At 40.1% G+C, this 20,950-nt stretch overlaps 2 protein-coding genes across 5 annotated transcripts in view; both read right to left on the bottom strand.

The window, feature by feature from the left end:
- LOC100515090 (membrane cofactor protein) overlaps positions 1-15,784 on the bottom strand; it is a 41,046-nt gene extending 25,262 nt beyond the window's left edge. For 2 of the 4 annotated variants that reach the window (XM_084976938.1, XM_084976936.1), the window contains exons 1-3: positions 15,643-15,784; positions 6,528-6,716; positions 6,091-6,193 (exon numbers count right to left, since the gene is read on the bottom strand). In XM_084976938.1, coding sequence (XP_084833064.1) covers positions 6,091-6,193; positions 6,528-6,716; positions 15,643-15,685 — 335 coding nt within the window. In that variant the 5' untranslated portion in view covers positions 15,686-15,784. Of the gene's footprint in view, positions 1-6,090; positions 6,194-6,527; positions 6,717-15,261; positions 15,456-15,642 lie in introns of all 4 variants that reach the window. The other 2 variants (XM_084976939.1, XM_084976937.1) reach the window with 2 other exon arrangements.
- Positions 15,785-17,931: 2,147 nt separating this feature from the next.
- LOC100736569 (membrane cofactor protein) overlaps positions 17,932-20,950 on the bottom strand; it is a 61,582-nt gene continuing 58,563 nt past the window's right edge. Inside the window, exon 11 of the mRNA XM_084976933.1 lies at positions 17,932-17,983. Within this exon, the coding sequence (XP_084833059.1) occupies positions 17,977-17,983 (7 nt within the window). The 3' untranslated portion in view covers positions 17,932-17,976. The remainder of the gene's footprint in view (positions 17,984-20,950) is intronic.

The raw sequence follows: 20,950 nt of genomic DNA, 5'->3' as shown, positions 1-20,950 counted from the left end.
TTTCTGGGATGATGGCAATTTAAGAGTCATCAGGAATCTTTCTCCCCACCTTGACAACAGTTGCACTGGTAGAATCTGCCTGATGTTGCTATTTTGGAACTCTGGCTTCTGTGGATGATTTGTGATTTCCAGATGAAGAATTGAACAGGTAAATTGACTTAGTTTGATCAATTTCAGTTCTTAGCACAGTGGCAGCTACCTAACTCCAACGATAGCAGTGTAGCAGGGACTGTGCATGTGTTCCTGGAGCAGCTTATATTTAGCCTGTGGGAGTCAGGATGGGCAAAAAGGACCCTGTCCTCCAAATATGAGGATCTGTGTTCTTATCACTGACTGATGCTTCTGGTTACAAAGAATCAGACAAAGATGTGAGCAGCCATTGCTGTCACATACACACTCCAATTTGTAAAAGTCCCTTCCACACTGTCTGAAATAACTTTCAGGGGACTTAAATATCCAGTGACATTTGCCTTTATCTTCATTTTTTTCCCCTTTCAGGAGCCATACATAAAATGCTAGGACATTAAAAACCAACTATATATGCAGGACAAATCACAAATTGGGCCTGTACATGCCAAGAAAAAGGCTCAGGAAAGACCTTAGACAAATTTCAGTTTATACATCAGGCTTACCTTTAGCACAGAGACACCATGCAATTAAAATATATATATAACTGAAAAGAGCCAGTTCTAGGGAAAGGGGAAAATCCAATTTTTAGTTTAAATTCAAAGGTTAAATTAAATTAAAAAGTCATAAGGCATGCAAAGAAATAGGGAAGAATGGGCCATTCAAAGGAAAAAATAAATCAACAGAAATTTTCCTTGAAAGAGAACTGATGATAGATCTAGTAAATGAAGACTTTAAAATAACTGTCTTGTAAAGGGTCTCAGTGGTAAATTGATGAATGCTGGTTCTGCTGCTGGATTTTACTTCAGTGAGGGGGAATGTGGCAAGCATGGAGATGTAGATCTTTACAAAGACCCTGCAACCAAGAGCATCACTCTCAGGGTAAAGCCCAGTATCACCACTGAGAACATCAAAGCCAAAATCCATGAGAAGGAAGACAGTTGCTTCATCAACAGCATGAATTTTTGCAGGTAAATAGGTGGAGGATGGTCATACCCTCCAAGACTACAGTATCAAGCAAGAAAGAATCCATCCTGAACTTAGTGCTTTGCCTCTAGGGTGGTATCCTCGAGCCTGCCCTCTACAAACTTGCCCCAAAATACATTGATAAAGAATGATCTTCCACAAATGTTAAGCTCACTTGCACCTCCAGGCTGCCAACTGCCCCAAGAAGAAATGTGGCCAGCAACCCATGCCTCCAAAAGAAGGTCAAATAATATCTCTCTACTTAGTCCTCCTTTTTTGGCAGGGAGGCCTCCTGCCTAATCCCCATGGACCTAGGGCCTCAAAAAAAATTGAAATAAAAGAAAAGTCATGCATTAAAGAGGCCTAACTACAGGACAAAATCTAGAAAGTAAAGGAGACAATGTGTGCAAAACATGGAAATATCAAATAGGAAACAGAAAACCTAGAAAAGAACATAAAGGAAACTCTGGAGTTGGAAAGAACAATAATAGATAAAAATTCACTGGAAGAATTAAAGGCACATTTGAGCATAAAGAAGAAAGAATCAGAGAAATTGAATATAGATCACTGGAGATAATTGACTCTGAGGAACAGAAAGAAAAAATATTGAATAAAAATGAATGGAGCCCAAGGGACCTATGGGACACCAACAAGTAGGCCAACATATATACTATGGGGCTTACAGAAGGAGAAAATAGAAATGAGCAGAGCCATTATTGAAAAAAAAATAATGACTGAAAATGTCCCAGATTTGATGAAAGACATGAATGTAAATATATCAAAAGCTCAACAAACTCTAAGTAAGATGAACTCAAAGAGACCCACACTAAAACACAAACCTCAAAAGACAATAACAAAGACTAATGAAAGCTCCAAGAGAGAAAGAATCATCACACATAGGGGATCCTAAATAAGATTATGAGATTTCTCATTAGAAATGCAGAGCCCCCAAAATGGTGGGCATATATACTCAATGTGCTAAAAGAAAAAAAACCCTCCCAAACAAAAATCCTCTACCTAACAAAATGCTGCTGCAAAAGTAAGGGAGAAATTAGCACTTTCCCAGAAATAAAAACCAAGGGAGTTTGTAACCCCTGGGCCACAACTGCAAGAAATACTCAAGGGATTCTGGGAGGGTAAAATAAAAGGATAGTAACGCTAATCTGTGTGGAAAAATAGTTTTTACTAAAGGTAAATGTATGGGCAATTATAAAAGCTAGCATTGCTGTAAAAAAATTTTTTTAACTACTTTTTTTAGTTAAGTTGGTATATAACCAATTTGGAGTTTTATAACTATTGGATATTAAATGTAATCCCCATGATAACCACAAAAAATAGCTATAGGAGTTCCCTGGTAGCCTAGGGTTAAGAATACAGTGTTGTCACTGTTTTGCCATGGGTTCAATCCCTGGCCAGGGAACCTCTGCATACTGCAGGCGTGGCCAAAAAAAAAAAAGCTATCAAATATACAGAAAAGAAAATTACATATGAATTTATACATTTCACTATAAAAATCAACTGAACACAAAAGAAAAGAGTAATTAAGGAAATGAGGAAAAAAAACTATAAGGCATACAAAAGACATAGAACAATGACAGAAATGTCAGAATTTTATTAAATATAAATGGAATTAACAAGCTGATTGAAAGACAGAGATTGGCATATAAACACATGATCCAGCTATATGCTATCTATAAGAGACTCATATGACATCCACAAACACAAGTGGGTTGAAAGTGAAAGGATAGAAAAAATATTTCCTCCTAATAGTAACCAAAAGACTGCAGAAGTTCCCACTGTGGCTCAGTGGACAAGAATCCAACTAGTATCCAAGAGGATGCAGGTTTGATCCCTGGCCTCACTCAGTGGGTTGAGAAACTGGCATTAACGTGAGCTCTGGTGTAGGTCACAGATGCAACTCAGATCCTGCATTGCTTTGGTTGTGGTGTAGGCCAGAAGCTGCAGTTCTGATTCTTCCCATAGCCTGGGAACTTCCATGCAACCCTAAAAAACAAAAAAGAAAAAAAGAGAGTGTAGGAATGGATACATTATTTCAGACAAAATAGCCTAAACTAAAAGTTTATAAGAGACAATGAAGGACATTATCTATTAAAAACAGTTAAGTATTGGGAGAAGACATAACAATTATAAACACTGATGCATCTAATGAAAGGGCATCAGAATATATGAAGCAAAAATTACAGAACTGAAGGAATAATAAACATTTCTACATAATAGACATTTCTATGATAATATTTGGAGACTCTAAAACCCACTCATAATACTTGATTGAGTAACTAGATGGAAGATAAGTAAAGAAGCAGAGGAAGTCAACAAGACAATATGAGCTAGATCTTATAGAAATATAGAGAACATTCTACCCAACAAAAATATACAATCTTTTCAAGTGCACATAAGACATTTTCTAAATTAGACCATATGTTATGTCACAGATGAAGAATACAAATTCTTGTTATTCATAACATAATTACATAACAAAAACATAATTGATAGCAATTTATTATGTTAGGCCAAAAAGCAATACTAATTAATCAAGATATTTTAAAAGATAGATATACAAAGTATTTTCTTTGACCACAAAAGGACAAACTTAAAAATCAAAATCAAAAGAAAAATTGTTAAATTCTTAATATTGTGAACATTTAAAAATATGCTTTTAAACAACCAATTTATCAGAGAAGAAATCACAGGGGCACTTAGAAATACATTGACATGAATGAAAACGAAAATATACTAAAACTTATGGAATGCAGCAAAAGTGGGTCCGATTGGGAAATTTCAAACTAAAAATACTTACATTGATAAATGAAAAACATTATACACTCTGAAATCCAGGCAAGAGGCAGTAGTTTGAAAGTGCCTGGGTCAGATACAATTTCTGAGCTTGGAGAGCTTCCTGAAGAAGAAGGAGGCAACTGGTACTCCTCTTGGGGAAACAAAGGCTGGTGGCAGGCATTTTGGGTTGAGTACTGGGTTGAGTAGCCAGACAGCTTAGGACCCGGTACAGAAATAAGCCCTAGGACTCCCTGCACTAAGACCAAGCCCCACTCACTAGTGGGCCAGCAGTTTCCATGAGTCATGGCCTGGCAGCCAACCAGCCTGGAGCCAGCATTGCCTATCAGTATTCCCCAGTAGGTGACTCTGCCACAACAAAAGAGCCCATGCAGCCCACCTAGGGAATAACACTAGAGCATATAGATATAGTGAGCACGGTGGAGTATGCTGATGGCCATGTAGGATGTTTCCTATATAAGGGCACATCTCCAAAATTGAGAAACATAACTAAACTACCTAGTATATAGAAATAAATGCAAAGAAATAGGTAAAATGAAGTAACTGTGGAATATTTTCCAAATGAAGGAAGAAACCCAGAAGAAGAACTAAGTGAAGTGGAGATAAGCAATCTATCTACCTTATAAAATGTTCCGGTAATGATGATAGGAAAGTTCAACAAAATCAGAAGAGAATGAAGGAACACAGTAAGAAGTTTAATGAAGAGTTAGAAAACATAAAAAGACCTAAAAAGAGATGAAGAATAAAATAAACTGAAATAAAAATTACACTACAAGGTATTGTAGATGATACAGATCAGCAACTGGAAGACAGAGTAGTAAAATTAATCAAGCTGATTTGAAAAAGCAAAGACCACATAAGAAACTTCAGGGACAATATCAAGCATACTAAATAATTTGCATGTTATAGCCCCCAGAAGGAGAAGGGAAAGAAAAGGGAGGAGAAAACTTACTTTAAGAACAAATGGCTGAAAATTTCCCTAATTTGGGAAAGGAAATAGACATCCAGGTCCAGGAAGCATAGAGAGTCCAAGACACAGTGAACCCAAAAAGAGCCACACCAAGCCACACTCCAATTTATTTTTGCTTTTTAGGGCCATGCCCGCAACATATGGAGGTTCCCAGGCTAGGGGTCAAATCGGAGCTACAGCTGCCAGCGTACGCCACAGCCACAGCCACGCCAGATCCGAGATCTCTGCGACCTACACCACAGCTCACGGCAACGCTGGATCCTTAATCCACTGAGCAAGGCCAGGGATCGAACCCTCAACCTCATGGTTCCTAGTCGTATTCATTAACCACTGAGCCACGACGGGAACTCCTAAATTTATATTTTAAAATAAATGTGCAGTATCTCCAACAGACACAATTAAAGAAGTGTAGATGTAGAACAAAAGTTTTTACTAAATGCTCAGTACCTCTTTTTGAGATGCTTTGCTCCTCTATTACAGTCTCAAATATAAGGCTTTCCAGCTAAGAAATTATGATCAACATTATGGTCTGGGCTAAGCAGATCAATTTAGGTTGGTAAAATGACAGATTTTCTCAATGTAAGAATATCTTTGGTTGGCACTTCTATCTTCTATTTCCATAAGCCCCTACTTCAATTATGAGAATTGGAGATTTTATTTAAATAGGCTGTGATTTATTGTCAAGAATAAAATTACCATGATGACTACATTTTTTTTTTTTTTGGTCTTTTTGCTATTTCTTGGGCCGCTCCCATGGCATATGGAGGTTCCCAGGCTAGGGGTCTAATCGGAGCTGCAGCCGCCGGCCTACGCCAGAGCCACAGCAACACGGGATCCGAGCCGCGTCTGCAACCTACACCACAGCTCACAGCAACGCCGGATCCCCAACCCACTGAGCAAGGGCAGGGACCGAACCCGCAACCTCATGGTTCCTAGTCGGATTCGTTAACCACTGCACCATGACTACATTTTTAATGCTTATAATACACTTATTATCACATAGAGTAAGTATTATATAGTTCTGCTTTCCTTCAATTTAAATTTCTTTTCAATTACACATCTTGTCAGTCTTCATAAGAAGCACAAAAGTTGTTTGGGTACAACTTGAACACATAGAAAAAAAATAAAATCAATTTTATAGGAAGAAAAATACCAAAGCAAAAATGGAATGTATAACATCTAACCATAGTTCATCTAAGGAGCATCTTACTTACCCCTCATTACACTCATACTGAGCATGTGAACCAAACAGTCTACTTCCGTTGATGTAGTTAACAAGGCCATTTACAGGATCTCCTAGATTAGGACACGATTTTCCTAAAGGAAAATATTTAAATTTGCTGTTTCATGACAATTTCAAAATAGATTTAAATCAAATGCAAAATTCTACATGGCTTATTTGCATTCATGAGACCTTTATTATTTAGTTATAATTTTCTTTCTTTATTATTTGGCCAAACATGATTCATGTTTACCCAGACATCCAATTGCCCAGAAAAAGATTCTTTGGGGATTTTTCAAGGCGTGAAAAAATGCATTGTCATCTAAAACCTATAGTTACTTGAGGAAACTCATCATTGCAGTAGTGGAATATGCATACTAAAATATGAAAATCTTCAGAGCAATAAAACTTTTTTTTTGGTTTACTTACTTCTACAAGCCTCCTGGAGAGGTGACCATGTGTTATTATCCTGACAAACAGAAGTGGTGGGAAGGGCAGGAACCATGGGATGGAAACCTAGGCGACATTCATATTGTGCACGGTCCCCAGGTCTATAAGTGAGTTGTAGGGCACCCTGGAACCTCATACTTTCAAATCTTGGTGGATCATCACAGGCTTCTAGGTATAAGAGAATAAAAACATGAAAATAAAACACTTCATCTCTGTCATCAGCCTGGGACTGTGGCCTGGCATCAGGTAGTAGTACAGAACAGATAAGAAGGTTCTTGGCAAGATTTTAAATGGCTGTCTGATATTTTTACCAAATGGTAGTAATGGGGAAAATGTGCCTTTCTTACTTTAAATAACAACCTATTAGCTTTTGGTTTGTTGGGGGATAAGGTGAACTTGCATTCAATAGTAACTTAAAGTGATAACATCAATGCTTTTGGTTTCAAAATATATTTATAAGTGTGTATCCTTTCCTACTCCTGTCTAAACTGATTTCAAAACACACCTATCTTCTAAGAAATCTTCTATAGCATATAGCACTCTGCTTAGATTACTCTCCTATAGTTTCAAACACTTGCCACGTCAGCTTCCTTTCAGAAGGCAAGGTCCCAGAGGTCAGGGATTCCATATTTTCTTTTTCTGCTGCACTCTGTACACACTGGGTGCTCAAGAAATGCTATGGTAAGAGGTAAATATCAAATAAGCATTGTGGATTTCAGAGATCAAAATAAATATGGACTAAAGTGTTTTAAAATTAGACTCCTTTTCATCTGTTTCCAAGTAATGAATTGAGCTTATTATAAGTACATCAACATCCTTTAAATATCAAACTTTACTAGTTTGAATAGCATTATATAAAAAGTTGGTTTCTGGGACATTTCTGTGAAGATAAGATATCTTTCCTTCACTGATTAATGGATCATGAATTTCCTTAGAAGTTTCCTGAAGTGCCAGTTTGGGTTGTTTGTTTGTTTGTTTGTTTTGTTTTGTTTGTTTGTTTGTTTTGTCTTTTTGCCTTTTCTATGGCTGCTCCCGAGGCATATGGAGGTTCCCAAGCTAGGGGTCCAATTGGAGCTATAGCCACGGGCCTACGCCAGAGCCACAGCAACACGGGATCCGAGCCACGTCTGCAACCTACACCACAGCTCACAGCAACGCCGGATCCCCAACCCACTGAGCAAGGGCAGGGACCGAACCCGCAACCTCATGGTTTCTAGTCGGATTCATTAACCACTGCGCCACGATGGGAACTCCCCAGTTTGGGTTGTTTATCCAGTGTATCTGACAGTAAAGTTGCTATATTGCTATGCTTCTAGAATTTTTTTACTTCTGGTGTTTTGGGGGGAGGGGAGGCAGAGTGTCATTTTTCCTTCAGTAAGTCTTCTTCCTTTTAATTATCTGTGTACTTGAAAACCTTATAAATCTGTTAGAACATTATTGATGGACACACATCAAGTAAAGTCCTACTGGGCTAAGAGACAGCAGAGGCCTCTCTTATAAGGTTAACGACCTAAGGAGAAAAGAGACCAATTTTAATCCCTGAGGAACCTTTTCTTTCTTACTCCCTGGATCTTGGTTTTTTAGATTGAGACCAACAGAGAGCAACAGAGAACTCTAAAACAAGTGAGCTGTTATCCATATTCTAAATTTCCTAAACTCCACTCTCATACACTGTCTAACATTTCATATCACGCCCTGAAATTGTTTCAACATTAACAAATGTCAACATTTCCACTGTGCTGATCTTGATACATGAATGCTCCTCAATCAGCTGTCCCAAGCAAAACAAAAGCAAAAAACAAACAAAAGTTATTAAAAGCATTGTTAACAAAAGATTATCATAGAGTTGAATTTTATAAATAACATGAAATATGAGGCAGACATTTTACAGTACAAACAAAATTCGGCTAGAAATGTTATATAATTCCATTTTAGAAATATAAAAACACATATCATTCTAAATTATTCTGGAAGCATCAAGAAAGATATCAAGTAACAGCATGCCAGTAATTAAATTACACAACTGTGCTTTGTTTATGCATTCAATTTCTGTAACTATCTTGAAAGCATAAACGGAAGAGAGAATTCCTAACATGACTCTTATATACCATGGGGCTGTGTATGGAAAAAGTCAGTTGGGTGGTTTAATCCATTCACCTAACTTGAAGTACTTCTTTCTACTAGCATGCATCATAAAATACATATTTACAGCAATGTGCAGTTTAGAATGTTTGCTTTGGCAACAAGTTGATTAGAACCTTTATACACGGTAATGTATAAATGTACCAATACTGTACAGTTTTATAATGACATTTCTTCTTTTGCTCAGAATATAGAATTTTTTTCTGTGAGGATTTTCATATTAAATATCCCTGGCTTCTGAAAAATGGTATCTTGACTAAAACTTTTTTTCTAGATAGTTTACAACACAATTATTATTAGGCTGCCATGTTAGACTTTAACAATAGATACCGTTACATAATATGACGGGCTGAATTCAGAAAAGTCCCCTACGTTCCACATGAGTTTCAACAATGTGATATAGTGCTCTACTATGAATAAAGAGAATTTTTCACTCTCTATACACTTGCAAAAATTGCACAGGCCCGCTCTACCTGCTTGCAAACATTAAAAATAACTCTCTAGAGAGACGGGATTAAGATGGCAGAGTAGAAGGGCTGGAGCTCACCTTCTCTCATACAAACAACAAAATTAAAACCAACTGCTAAACAACCTTCAACAAAATAGACTGGAAACTGTCAAAAAATATATCCTACTGCAAAGACAAAGAGGCAGCCACATCAAGAAGGGTGGTTATGTGATATAAGCAATCCCATACCCACCAGGTAGGGATCCCAGAGACTGGAAGGTAATTATATCACAAAGGCTCACCCATGGGAGAGTTTTGAGCCACAAGTCAGGTTCCCACACCTGGGGATCTGGCATTGGGAAGAGGAGCTCCTGGAGCATTTGGCATTTAGAACCAGTGGGGCTTGTATGAAGGAGCTCCATAGGACTGGGGGAAAAGGAGACTCTACTCTTGAAAGGCACATGTAGTCTTTCTTGTGCACTGGGTCCCAGGGCAAAGAAGAGACTTCATAGGAATCTGGGTCTGACCTGCCTGCGGTTCTTGGAGGATATTCTGAGAAAACGGGGCGTGACCGTGGCTTGTTGTGGAAGAAGGACATTGGACGTAAAAGTCTCAGGAATAAACAGCAGTGTGAACTCCTGTAGAGGTGGCCATTTTGGAAAAATTTGGCCCCACCCATCAGGGATAAGAAGCCCCAGGGTAAACAACAAACTGGTTGGGAACACAGCCCTACCCATCAGCAAACAGGTGATGGGTAGGGGCAAGCCTTAGGGACACAGCCACTTCTAATCACACCCCTAGACAAAGCCTCATCCACCAGAGGGATAAGAATCAGCTCTACGTACAGGCACAAGTCCATCCCATCATGGAGCCTGCAGGAAGCCCCTATACCAGCTTCAGCCTCAAGGCAGGGCAGACATCAGGAGCGAGAGATGCTACAAAGCTATTGTCTGCAAAAAGGAGAACACACTAAAAATCTATACAAAATGAAAAGACAGAACACTCTGAACACTCTCTGATATAAACCACAGCAATATCTTCTCTGATCCACCTCCTAGTGCAATGACAATAAAAACAAAAATAAACAAATAGAACCTAATTAAACTTAAAACTTTTTGCACAGCAAATGAAACACTAAAAAAGTGAAAAGACAGGCCACAGAATGGGAGAAAATATTTGCAAATGAAATGACTGAAAAGGGATTCATCTCTAAAATATATAAAAACCTCCTGCAGTTCAAAACCAAAAAAAACAAAGAACCCCATAAAAAAAAAAAATGGGCAGAAGATCTAAACAAACGATTCTCCAAAGAAGAAATACAGATGGCAAAAAAACACATGAAAAGATGTTCAACATCACTAATTATTAGAGAAATGCAAATCAAAACTACCATGAGGAAACACTTTACACCAGCCAGAATGGCCATTATCAAAAAGTCTACAAACAATAAGTGCTACAGTGGGTGTGGAGAAAAGGGAACCTTCTTACACTGTTGGTAGGAATGTAAATTGGTGGAATCACTGTGGAAAACAATATGGAGATTCCGCAAAAAACTAAAAATAGAATTACCATTTGACCCAGCAATCTCACTTCCAGGTATCTATCCAGACAGAGAAACCATGACTCGAAAATGTGCAATAGCCAAGACATGAAAGCAACCTAAATGTCCATTGACAGAGGAGTGGATAAAGAAGATGTTGTCCATATATACAACGGAATTTTACTGAGCCATAAAAAAGAATGAAATAATGGACTTTGCAGCAACATAGGTGGACCTAGAAATTACCTGCAAGGTGAAGTTAGACAGTGAGACACAAACATCGTATGCTATCACTTGTGGAATCTAAGTAAAGGATCCAATCAAGTTATTTGCAGAAGAGAAACTGACTCACAGACTTTGAAAAACTTATGGTTATCAAAGGAGACAGGTTGAGGGGGAGGGATGGGCTGTGTTTGGGATGGAAATGTAAAATTAGGTTGTAATGATGGTTGTACAGCTATAAATATAAAAACATTTATTAAATTTAAAAATTAATAAATAAAAAATGTCTCTGCCACAAGTACACACCCTCATCTTGTCCAGGTGGCACTTTCAGAAAATCATGGTCTCTGACCCAGAATGGAAGCTCAGTGAAACCTTACCATCCAGCCACTTTTCTCACTGTTGACACAAACTATTTTAAACTTTACTTTTTCAAAATGCAGGCTTTAACATATACCCTATCAATATTATTTCTCAAACCCCACTCATTTATAGGCCTCTTAAATGACTTTCAGAGTCATTAAGTAGCCTTCTCCTAGCTAAATTCATCCTAACAGTCTCTCCAACAGTAATTGTAGTTACCCTGTCTATAACATAGAGCTATTGATCATTCTCTCTTTACTCCCTGCTCCCTGAGAAGCTCACTTCTTGCCTTCCAGGTAGCAAACCTCCATGGTTTTCAGCCTGTCCTCTGGCTGCTCTTTTTTCTCTGCCTGATTGGATAAGGTGAGGTCCCTCATGTTTTAGGAACTCTCCTTATTTCATTCTGCAAATCCCCATGAGTGAGAATATATATTCTCATGATGTCAATACCACTGATAAGAGCTGCCTCCCAAATCCTTCTTGCCATCATGGATATCTAGCTGGGAGGTCGAATCTATGTGTTCATTTGACTCCACACCGAGCTTCACTTGGAATTAACGGATTGTTAATTAATCATGTTGGGCATTACATTCCTAGTATTCATTTATCTTATAACTGGAAGCTTATACCTTTTGTCTGCCTTCATCCAATCTCCCCTCCCCATCCCCTCCATCTCTGATAACAACAACTCTGATCTCTTTTACTATGAGATTTTTAAAGTATAATTGACCCATAACCCTATGTTAACTTCTGTTACTCAACATGGAGTGTAACAGGAGTTCCCATCGTGGCGCAGTAGTTAACAAATCCGACTGGGAACCATGAAGTTGCGGGTTCCATCCCTGGCCTTGCTCAGTGGGTTAAGGATCTGGCGTTGCCGTGAGCTGTGGTGTAGGTTACAGACTCGGCTCGGATCCCGAGTTGCTGTGGCTCTGTCATGGGCTAGCCTGGGAGCGGCCCTAGAAAAGGCAAAAAGACAAAAAAAACCCCAAAAAACAAACAAAAAAGCAAACAAACAAACAAAAAAACATGGAGTGTAACAGAAATTAACATTTCAAATGATCGCCCTGAAAAGTGTAGTTACGATTTGTCACTGTACAGATATTACATAAATTGACTCTATTCCTAACAGGGTGTATTTCATACTTGTGACTCATTTATTTTGTAATTGAAACTTTATACCTCTTAAACTCCCTCACCTATTTCTTTCCTCTCCTACCCCCCACCTCTCTGAAAACCAAACTATTCTCTATGACTGTGTTTTCTGCTTACAGTCCTCCCTTTCACATTTACTGTAAAGCTGATTTTATGATGCCGAACTTTGCTTTTGCTTGTCTGTAAAACTTTGGATCGCTCCTTCAAATATGAATAATAGCTTTGCCAGAGAGACTCTCCTTGGCTGTAGGGTTTTTTCTGCCATCACTTTAGCTATATCTTGCTAATCCCTTCTGGCCTGCAGAGTTTCTGCTAAAACGTCAGCTGATATCCTTATGGTAGTTTCCTTGCTTTTCCTTTTCTGCATTTACTCTTCTCTGTATTTTTTAATTTTTGCCACTTTAAGAACAATATGTCTTGTTGTGGTCTTCTTGGATTGATCTTGTTTAGGACTCTGCTTCCTGGATCTTGATGTCTGTTTCCTTTCCAAGGTTATGCAAATTTTCAAATCTGCTCACTTCCGTCTCTCTCTGGCTGTCCTTCTGAGGCTACTATGACGCAAATGTTAGTACCATTTATGTTGTCCCCCAGGTCTCTTACACTGTCCTAATTTTTTCCTATTCTTTTTTTTTTTTTTTCTGATCAGCATGCATGATTTCCGTCTTCCAGTTTGCTGAGCAATTCCACTGCACCATAGAATCAACTATTGTTTCCTTCTACTGCAATCTTTATCCCAGTTACTGTATTCTTCGTCTCTATTTGAGTCTTCATATTTTCTTTGTTAAAACGTTCTTGCTCTGTTTATCCATCTTTTCCCCAATTTTTTAAGATTCCTATTTATTATTATAGTTGATTTCTAATGTTGTTTATTTCTGCTGTACAGCAAAGTGACCCAGTTATACATAAACATACACATATGTATGTACAGAAATATATATACATTCTTTATCTCATATTATCCTCCATCATGTTCCTTCACAAGTGACTAGATGTAGTTCCCTGTGCTATACCTTCTCCTAAATTTTTGAGCACCTTTTTGATAATTAACTCAAACATGTTATCAAGTAGATTTATTGTTTCCACTTAATTCTTCTTCTGGGAATTTATCCTTTTTTTGGGGGGGGGCATGTATTCTTCTATTGCCTCACTTTGCCCAATTTGTGTCTTTTATTTCTATATATTTGGTTGACATGTTTTCTGATCTTGGTTTTAAGCAGAAGATATCCTATGGGGTAAAGCAGCATGCCACCCCTTGGTCACTAGCCCTATATTCTCTAGGTATGTTTTTTATATGGGCTGTGTAGGTACCAGTTTTGTGGTGGGCTAACTACTGCATTCATGCTTGTAGGACTGTCTAGCCCCTTGTCCAGTTGTTTGCCAGGTTCTGCTTTGTGTTGAGGCTGCCGGCCGCTAGTGTGTGAGTCTGGGTCCTGGTATGACTGGCTACATGACCAGGGGAATCCCAGTCTTGGTTCCAGCCCACTGGTAGGTGGGTCCAGGCCACAGTGTGCCCAGATGTGCAGCCCTGGAGGGGTAGGACCATGGAACCCACTCTCAGGGTGGCAGGCCATGGGACCAGGGGCCCTAGAGCTAGCGTTAGCCTGCTGGTGGTGGGGCCATGGTCCAGATGAATCTCACAGCTGGTGTTGGTTGGTTGATGGGTGGGTTCAATTCCTGACATAGCTGGCTGAGAGGCCCAATGTGTCTGGGAGGCTGTGTCAGCTTGCTGGTGGGCAGGTCCCAGCACTAATAAGAAAGGGGTATGATTCCAAAATGGTACCTGACAGCACCAGTGTCCTTGTGGTGGGATAAGCTCCCCAAATTGGTGGCTGCCAGCATCTGTATCCTCACTGCTTCCTCCCTCTTCATAAATCTCTCCAGGATCAGCCAGTGGGTCTGACCCCAGCTCCTTTCAAATTACTGCTTCTGCCCTGGGTCCTAGAGCATGTCAGGTTTTGTGTGTGCCCTTAAAGACTGGAATCTATTTCCTAGAGCCTCCTGGTTCTCCCAGAATAAGCCCCACTGGCCTTCAAACCAAATGCTCTACGGGCTCATCTTCCCTGGGCAGGACCCTGAACTGGGGAGCCCAATATGGAGTAGAGATCACAATATTCTGTGACTTTAGGTTTGATTTGTAGGAGTTGTCATTTTCTTTCTGTGGTTCTTCACGGTGCTTGATGGCACTTCATGGTTCCTCTGCCAATGCCTCTGAAGTAGTGAATACCTATTTAATTCTAAAGATTCAACATTTTAGACACAAGAGGCCTTTCTTTTGTTTTCCAATAGTTTATGCTATAGGGCAAGTCTCCAGTTTTTCTTATCTGAGCTCTCTGATGATATCAGCAAGTGGACACTTTTCATCCTTCACTGCCTCTGTCAGAGGTATTGCTCGGTGGCCACATTATTGCTTCTTATCCCTTTGTGGTCACTGGTGCCTTGCTGTTGTCAATATCACTGGCATCACTGCATGAGATACAGGGAGGTTGGGTTCTTCTGCCCCATCCTGAATCCTGAGTCACAGCCTTGATTGTCACGGGGGACTGGGAGGGTGGGGTTTTGTAGCTGGGGTCCCACCCACAGCCCTCTCTCATTTGACTAGCTACATGCACAGCATAAGCTTCCCAGCCCCACAGGAAGCAAGTAGTAGCTTCCTTGCCATACCCTCAGCACCACTGGACAGAGTACTCCTATAAAGTACACACGAGGGAACACCTTGTGAAGAGGCTCCCCCAGCCCAGCACAGCCCAGGGAGACATAAATACCTCACTGGCAAGGTATCACTCCGCAACACATGCAAACCCTCCCCACCCATAGGGCATCAGACCAGCAATGTTCCAAGGTACCTGGGCACTCAACAGCAAGCCATCACCTCTAGCACCAGATAAGTGCTCCAGCCCCGACACGGCTCAGTCCCAGAAACATCCTGCATGTGGTGACCCAGCTTGATCCTTGGTCCCGCCACCTGACAGCACTCAGTGCCCATCACCACTTAAGGCTTCTCCTTGGGCACTACGTGAGTCCCTGTTCCCTTTGATCCCTGCAAAGCACGGCTGGGGTAATCTCTGGCCAAACCGTCTACCCAAACTCCATTGAACCAGTTGGACCCAGCCCCTCAATCCAACCCAAGCAATAAGTAAAACTCCCCCCGCCCTCGGCCCACGTCCACTTGCCTCCTGACCTGATCTATTTCGCCCCTGATGAGCATACCCTATTCAGGCTCCTACCAGAGAATATGGGTAGCAGGAACACTAAGACCTCCAAAAGCATCCTAACGAACTACCAAGTAAAAACAGGACCCTCAGGGCGGCCAGGAGCTCCATGCACCTTACGCAAGATACTATTTTTGAGGCACTTAGCCAGTAACCCGAGTTGAGCTCAGCAGAGACCTTTCTGAATTCAATTACCAGACGCAACAATCCCAAGATTCACAAAATGTCAGGTGTTGTCACACAGATGGGCGTGGCCTAGGCCAAGCCCTAGAAGGAGTGAAGGTCTGGCCGGGCCAATGAGCGGGCTGAAAGGCGTGGACTCGAGCCTAGGGGCGGCCTTAAGGCCTGGAGAGGTGGGGCGCAGCGCTTAGCTGGGGGTCTCTATTCTGGAGACCTAACCAAGCACCCTGGTGCGATATGGAAACAGCTGGTTTAGAGCCTCTTTGTAAACAGATTGTTATCACCTTGCAGAGGAAGGATGGGAAGGAATCAAGGGTTGGCGAGGTCATCATTGTCCTTTTTCTGGAATGCTGGATTGAAGAATAAGGGCATCGACTGGAAAATAGAAACCTCGAGCTCAGACAGTGGACCACCATGCGGCAGAGGCACCTCTCAGGGCGTCAGTTTGGACCTGGAGCACACCAGGCTGTCCAGACACCTGGACTTTGCTCAATCTTTGGCATTGGTGAGGCATAATTTGAGAAAATAGGTGAGGTTTCCATTCTCGAGCGTCTGCTACTTAAGCCTGTCTTGACCTGATAGATTTCAAAATCAAGACAGGTTTGGTGAGTTCCCGTCGTGGCGCAGTGGTTAACGAATCCGACTAGGAACCTTGAGGTTGCAGGTTCGATCCCTGGCCTCGCTCAGAGGGTTAAGGATCCGGCGTTGCAGTGAGCTGTGGTGTAGGTCGCAGACGTGGCTCGGATCCCGCGTGGCTGTGGCTCTGGTGTAGGCCAGCGGCTACAGCTCCGATTCAACCCCTAGCCTGGGAACCTCCATATGCGATGAGAGCGGCCCAAGAAATGACCAAAAAAAAAAAAAGTTTTGGCCATTGTCCTCCCAACTGCTAATGTCAGTGAGTCTCCATTGTACTCCCAGGAGAGGGCTCCTGGGAAGGTAAATTTTTAAATAACTGAGCATTAGCATATACGGTCTCAACTCTGTGGGGCCCTTGCCCTTGAGCAACTAGATATTTTATTGAAGATGAAATATATGTGCATGAAAAAGGTAAGGGACAGGGTGCATTAAGTGGAAAATTCATATCAATAATCAATGTCATTAGAGCTGGGATGGGTAAAAGTTGGTTAGGTGAAGGGGATAAGGGGGACAGCTTTTCTGTTGAAACCATCTTGTAAACAATGTTGAAAAATTAACAATGAACAAGATTTGTAGAAATGTAAGTCAACCCTTATGACTAGGAAAGGTAACAAAAAGGAACATGACCAACATGAAAAAGCAAACAAAAGGAACTGACATCATCTCTATATTAGTTGGCAAAGAATACAAGGATCAATCAATGTGGGTAAACATATCAGGGGATCAGCACCCTCAAACTTTTAGGTTTTAACATAACTTTTTTGTATGTTAAAAGTTTTAAAATGGACCTGACTTTTTTTTTTTTTTTTGCTTTTTAGGGCCACACCTGCAGCATATGGAGGTTCCCAGGCTAGGGGTCAAATCAGAGCTGTAGCCGCTGGCCTGCACCACAGCCACAGCCACAGCAATGCAGGATCCGAGCTGCATCTGCAACCTACAGCACAGCTCACAGCAAAGCCAGATCCTTAACCCAATGAGAAAGGCCAGGGATAGAACCTGTCTGTGTCCTCACAGATGCTAATCAGATTTGTTAACCACTGAGCCACGATGGGAAATCTGAAAAATGGACGTAACTTTTAAACCACCAGTCACGTTTAGAGTTTATCCCAAAGAAATAGTCAGAGCTGTGAACAAAGATGTATTGTCGGAAAAAAATTAAACCCAATTATCTAGCAGAAATTTTAAGGATTTTATGGGAAGTAGTTTATGGGATAGAATTTTGTATAGCAAGCAGTGTAAAGAGAATATCATGAGAAACTATGACATAAACCTAAGTGGAAGAAGCAGACTCCAAATCATCGTGTATCTTTTGTCATTCCTTTTACAAAAATTGTATACTAATACACATAAAAAGAAATTAATTGGAAATATATCTAAATTAACCAATAGTTGATAGGATTATGGATATTTCATTTTCTTTGTGCTTTTCAGCTTTCTACACTGACCCTAATGTTACATTTTTAATCAAGTTAAAAAAAAATTACTTACCTCAAACCTTTATTTCCAGTGCCATTTTGTTCATAGAATGGCAGGCTAGAGCCTGTATCAACAGAGTTAAGATATGAGAGTGTTAGTCTTGGTGCCCGATCCACAGAGAGGCTAAACAAACCAAAAATGTCTGAGTTTGGAGCAGAGAAAGTTTTATTTCATAGCCATGCAAAGAGATGGATGGCTCCCGCCCATGAATATCCCAAAATCCCCCAGCCAAACCTACAAAATGTTTTTAAAGGCAAAGTGAGGGAGGGGTGTGGTTGGTTATTGGAAACTTATTAGAGGAGTAATCCTTTGTTCTTGTAGCTGTTCACAGAGATCAGGTCAGGATGTTTCTGTAAACCTCCAAAAGGATACAGATTGTACTTCAGAGAGGAGCTAAAGCAGAGGCTGTGGGGGAAGGGCCTGCCACCAGAAGGCTCCAAAGTGTCTGTCCTGCTAGGTTACAAGAGGATGGTGAGGAAATGGAAAATTTCACTATAAACCTCAAATACGTCAGTTGGAATTAAAAATTCTATATACATATAAACAATTTTATATCTGAGAAATGCTAAAGATCATCTGGGATAAGCAAATTGTGGAATTTCCTCTTCCTCTCAAAGCAACACAATTTTTGGAATACTTGGCAGAACATATAAAACACCAGGTATGGGTGTGATAAACACCTTGTATCTTGGGCTATAAAATCCAGACGCTTCATGATAACACAAGCAAAGGAGATTTTAGGCAGTGAAAGGAGACACAATGAGAGGGAAATTGTCATTTCTTTCCACTCTTACAGTTGTGAAAGAATTATGTAACCACAATGTTCTGTGGCTCAAGGTGGTCAATAATTTGTGAAATGACAAAATCCATTTGTTGTTCTCTGCAACCATCTGCACACAATATTATATGCATATTATATAGCAAGAAAATGAAAAAATTTCTGCTATTTTTAGGCTTAAAAGTAAGATTTTTTTTATACCCTGAGAATATTTAAAAGGCAGGGAAAGAAATATGGCTAGTTATTATATTCCTAGTTATAGGTGCCAGATTCGATTCAGAAGTTGGGTTTTTACGGAAACTTTACTAAAATCAGTGAAATTTCTACACCTGGGGCTCATCAAGTTGTTCTAAAAATAATTGAAGATTTTCACATAGGTTTCTTTAACTTATTTTAATTTGGCCCAACTCAGACTCCATTTGAAAGATTCTGAGATTAGTTCCCAATTTTTTTGGCAAGCTGCATAGGGCAGGGATATTTTCTTGCTGTATCTCTAGTTTTGAGGCATTTCTAGACCTACACTAGGTGCACAATAAGTGCCTATCAATACTGAATGGGTCAGAGGTTAGCCCTTTTTCAAAAGTTAATTTCCTAGAAGGTAAGCAGAAAATAGCTGATTAATTAAAAGAAAATAAAAATGGCTTCTGGGACTCAGCAATGACTAAAACCTCTGAAAGATGACAGTTTGAACTAAGGAAGTGACTTGTCAAATGCCTTAAAAGTCCACAGGAGGGCAGCAGTACTATGAGTATAAAGGCTGACCACCATTCCAGGGTAACCTTTTCTGGATGAGCCTGGAAATGATGAAAACAATGCAGTCTAGGAAAAAGGAAACAAACAAATCAACCAAAGACCCCCCCCCCCAAAAAAAACAAAACAGTGTAAGTTCATTCAATGTTGCATTGTTTCTGGAAGTCAATAGACTATGTTAAAATCTGCTCTTGAGTAAAAATATATGAATTTTTTAACATGCAAAAATATTTATTCTTGGTTATGGTATTGCCAGCAATTATTAAGATTTAGAATACCAGAGTTGCCTGTTTTCCTTAAACCTAGATTTTTTTTTTCTGCAGGATGCAACTGCTTGATGTGGGACTTCAGTTCTCAGACCAGGGACTGAACCCAGGCTGCAGTGGTATAAGTGCACTAGACAACAAGGGAACTCCCTAGATATAGTCTTTAACTATTTAAATTCCTGTCTACCCTAGCAGTCTTCGGAATTCTTATAGAGGACTTCTACTGTTGGTTACTTTGAAAGCTTGACATATATATTTTATTCCAATATAAAAATATACTATAATCTCACATGAAAAACAGATAAAATGCATTCTTTAATTACATTCAAAGTAATTTTTATCCAGTGCTGATATTAGAAAGATTACTTTTTTTGCCACAGAGAGCCTTTTTTGGTTAAGCAGAATATCTTAATTCAAGTTTCAGACATTTTCTGATTTAATAGGATGAAAAAAACCCACAAATTTATTCTGTAAGTATAAGCGCTCACCTTCTGTCTGTATAAGTTCATATGTGGAAGTGGACTCTGAGGTTTGAAACACTAATGCAGATGGTCTCAACCTGAGCTGCATGTTAGAATCACTTGGGAAGCTCTAAAGAATCCCAATGCCAGGCCACAGCCCAGGTCAATGCCATGACAGTTCTCTGGGAGGGAGGGAGGTGGACCCAGGCATCAGTAAAACTCCCCAGGGTATTCCAGTGTGCAGCCATGGTTTAGAAACCCAGAGGCCTGAAGTTACGGTTTCACAATCAGATTTAATTCAAATTTGCAAAGAGATAAGTATTTATTTGCATTAATTAAAACAAACTCCATTATTAGTACAGACACCTAAGTGTTATGGTTCATGGTTGGGACTTGGACTTTTAATTACTCGGCCACATCCATGCATTAAAGTGATGTGGAATATATGTCTTCTACCCTACACATGTGCAGAAATATTTGAAAGTAGTTCACTCAAGGCCAGGAAATAAGGAGGACTCTGGGAGCTCGGCAGAAATCAGGAAATGCTGCACGGAATGGACACTGTGAGCTGGCCCTTGGAAGATGCCCAGGATGGGACAGGACCAGACGTGCTTCAGGCAACAGTGAACAAAGAATACAGTAGAGAACACAGGGCAGGTGGTCTGGCTTGGCTGAGAGCAGGTCATCTGAAGTGTGACAGAAAGAGAAGGCTTGGGAAGAAGAGTTGTGAATTAACTATAGAAAGCCTTCAAGTATCATGAAAGAAACTTGGACTT

The sequence above is a fragment of the Sus scrofa genome, chromosome 9, assembly GCF_054392235.1.
Source record: "Sus scrofa isolate SSC_HxYL_T2T_F1_AM1 chromosome 9, Sscrofa_HxYL_maternal_Yorkshire_Landrace_v2.0, whole genome shotgun sequence".
Lineage (NCBI taxonomy): Eukaryota > Metazoa > Chordata > Mammalia > Artiodactyla > Suidae > Sus > Sus scrofa.
The sequence above is the reverse complement of the archived record's forward strand: the minus strand, read 5'-3'. Positions and strand labels throughout refer to the sequence as shown.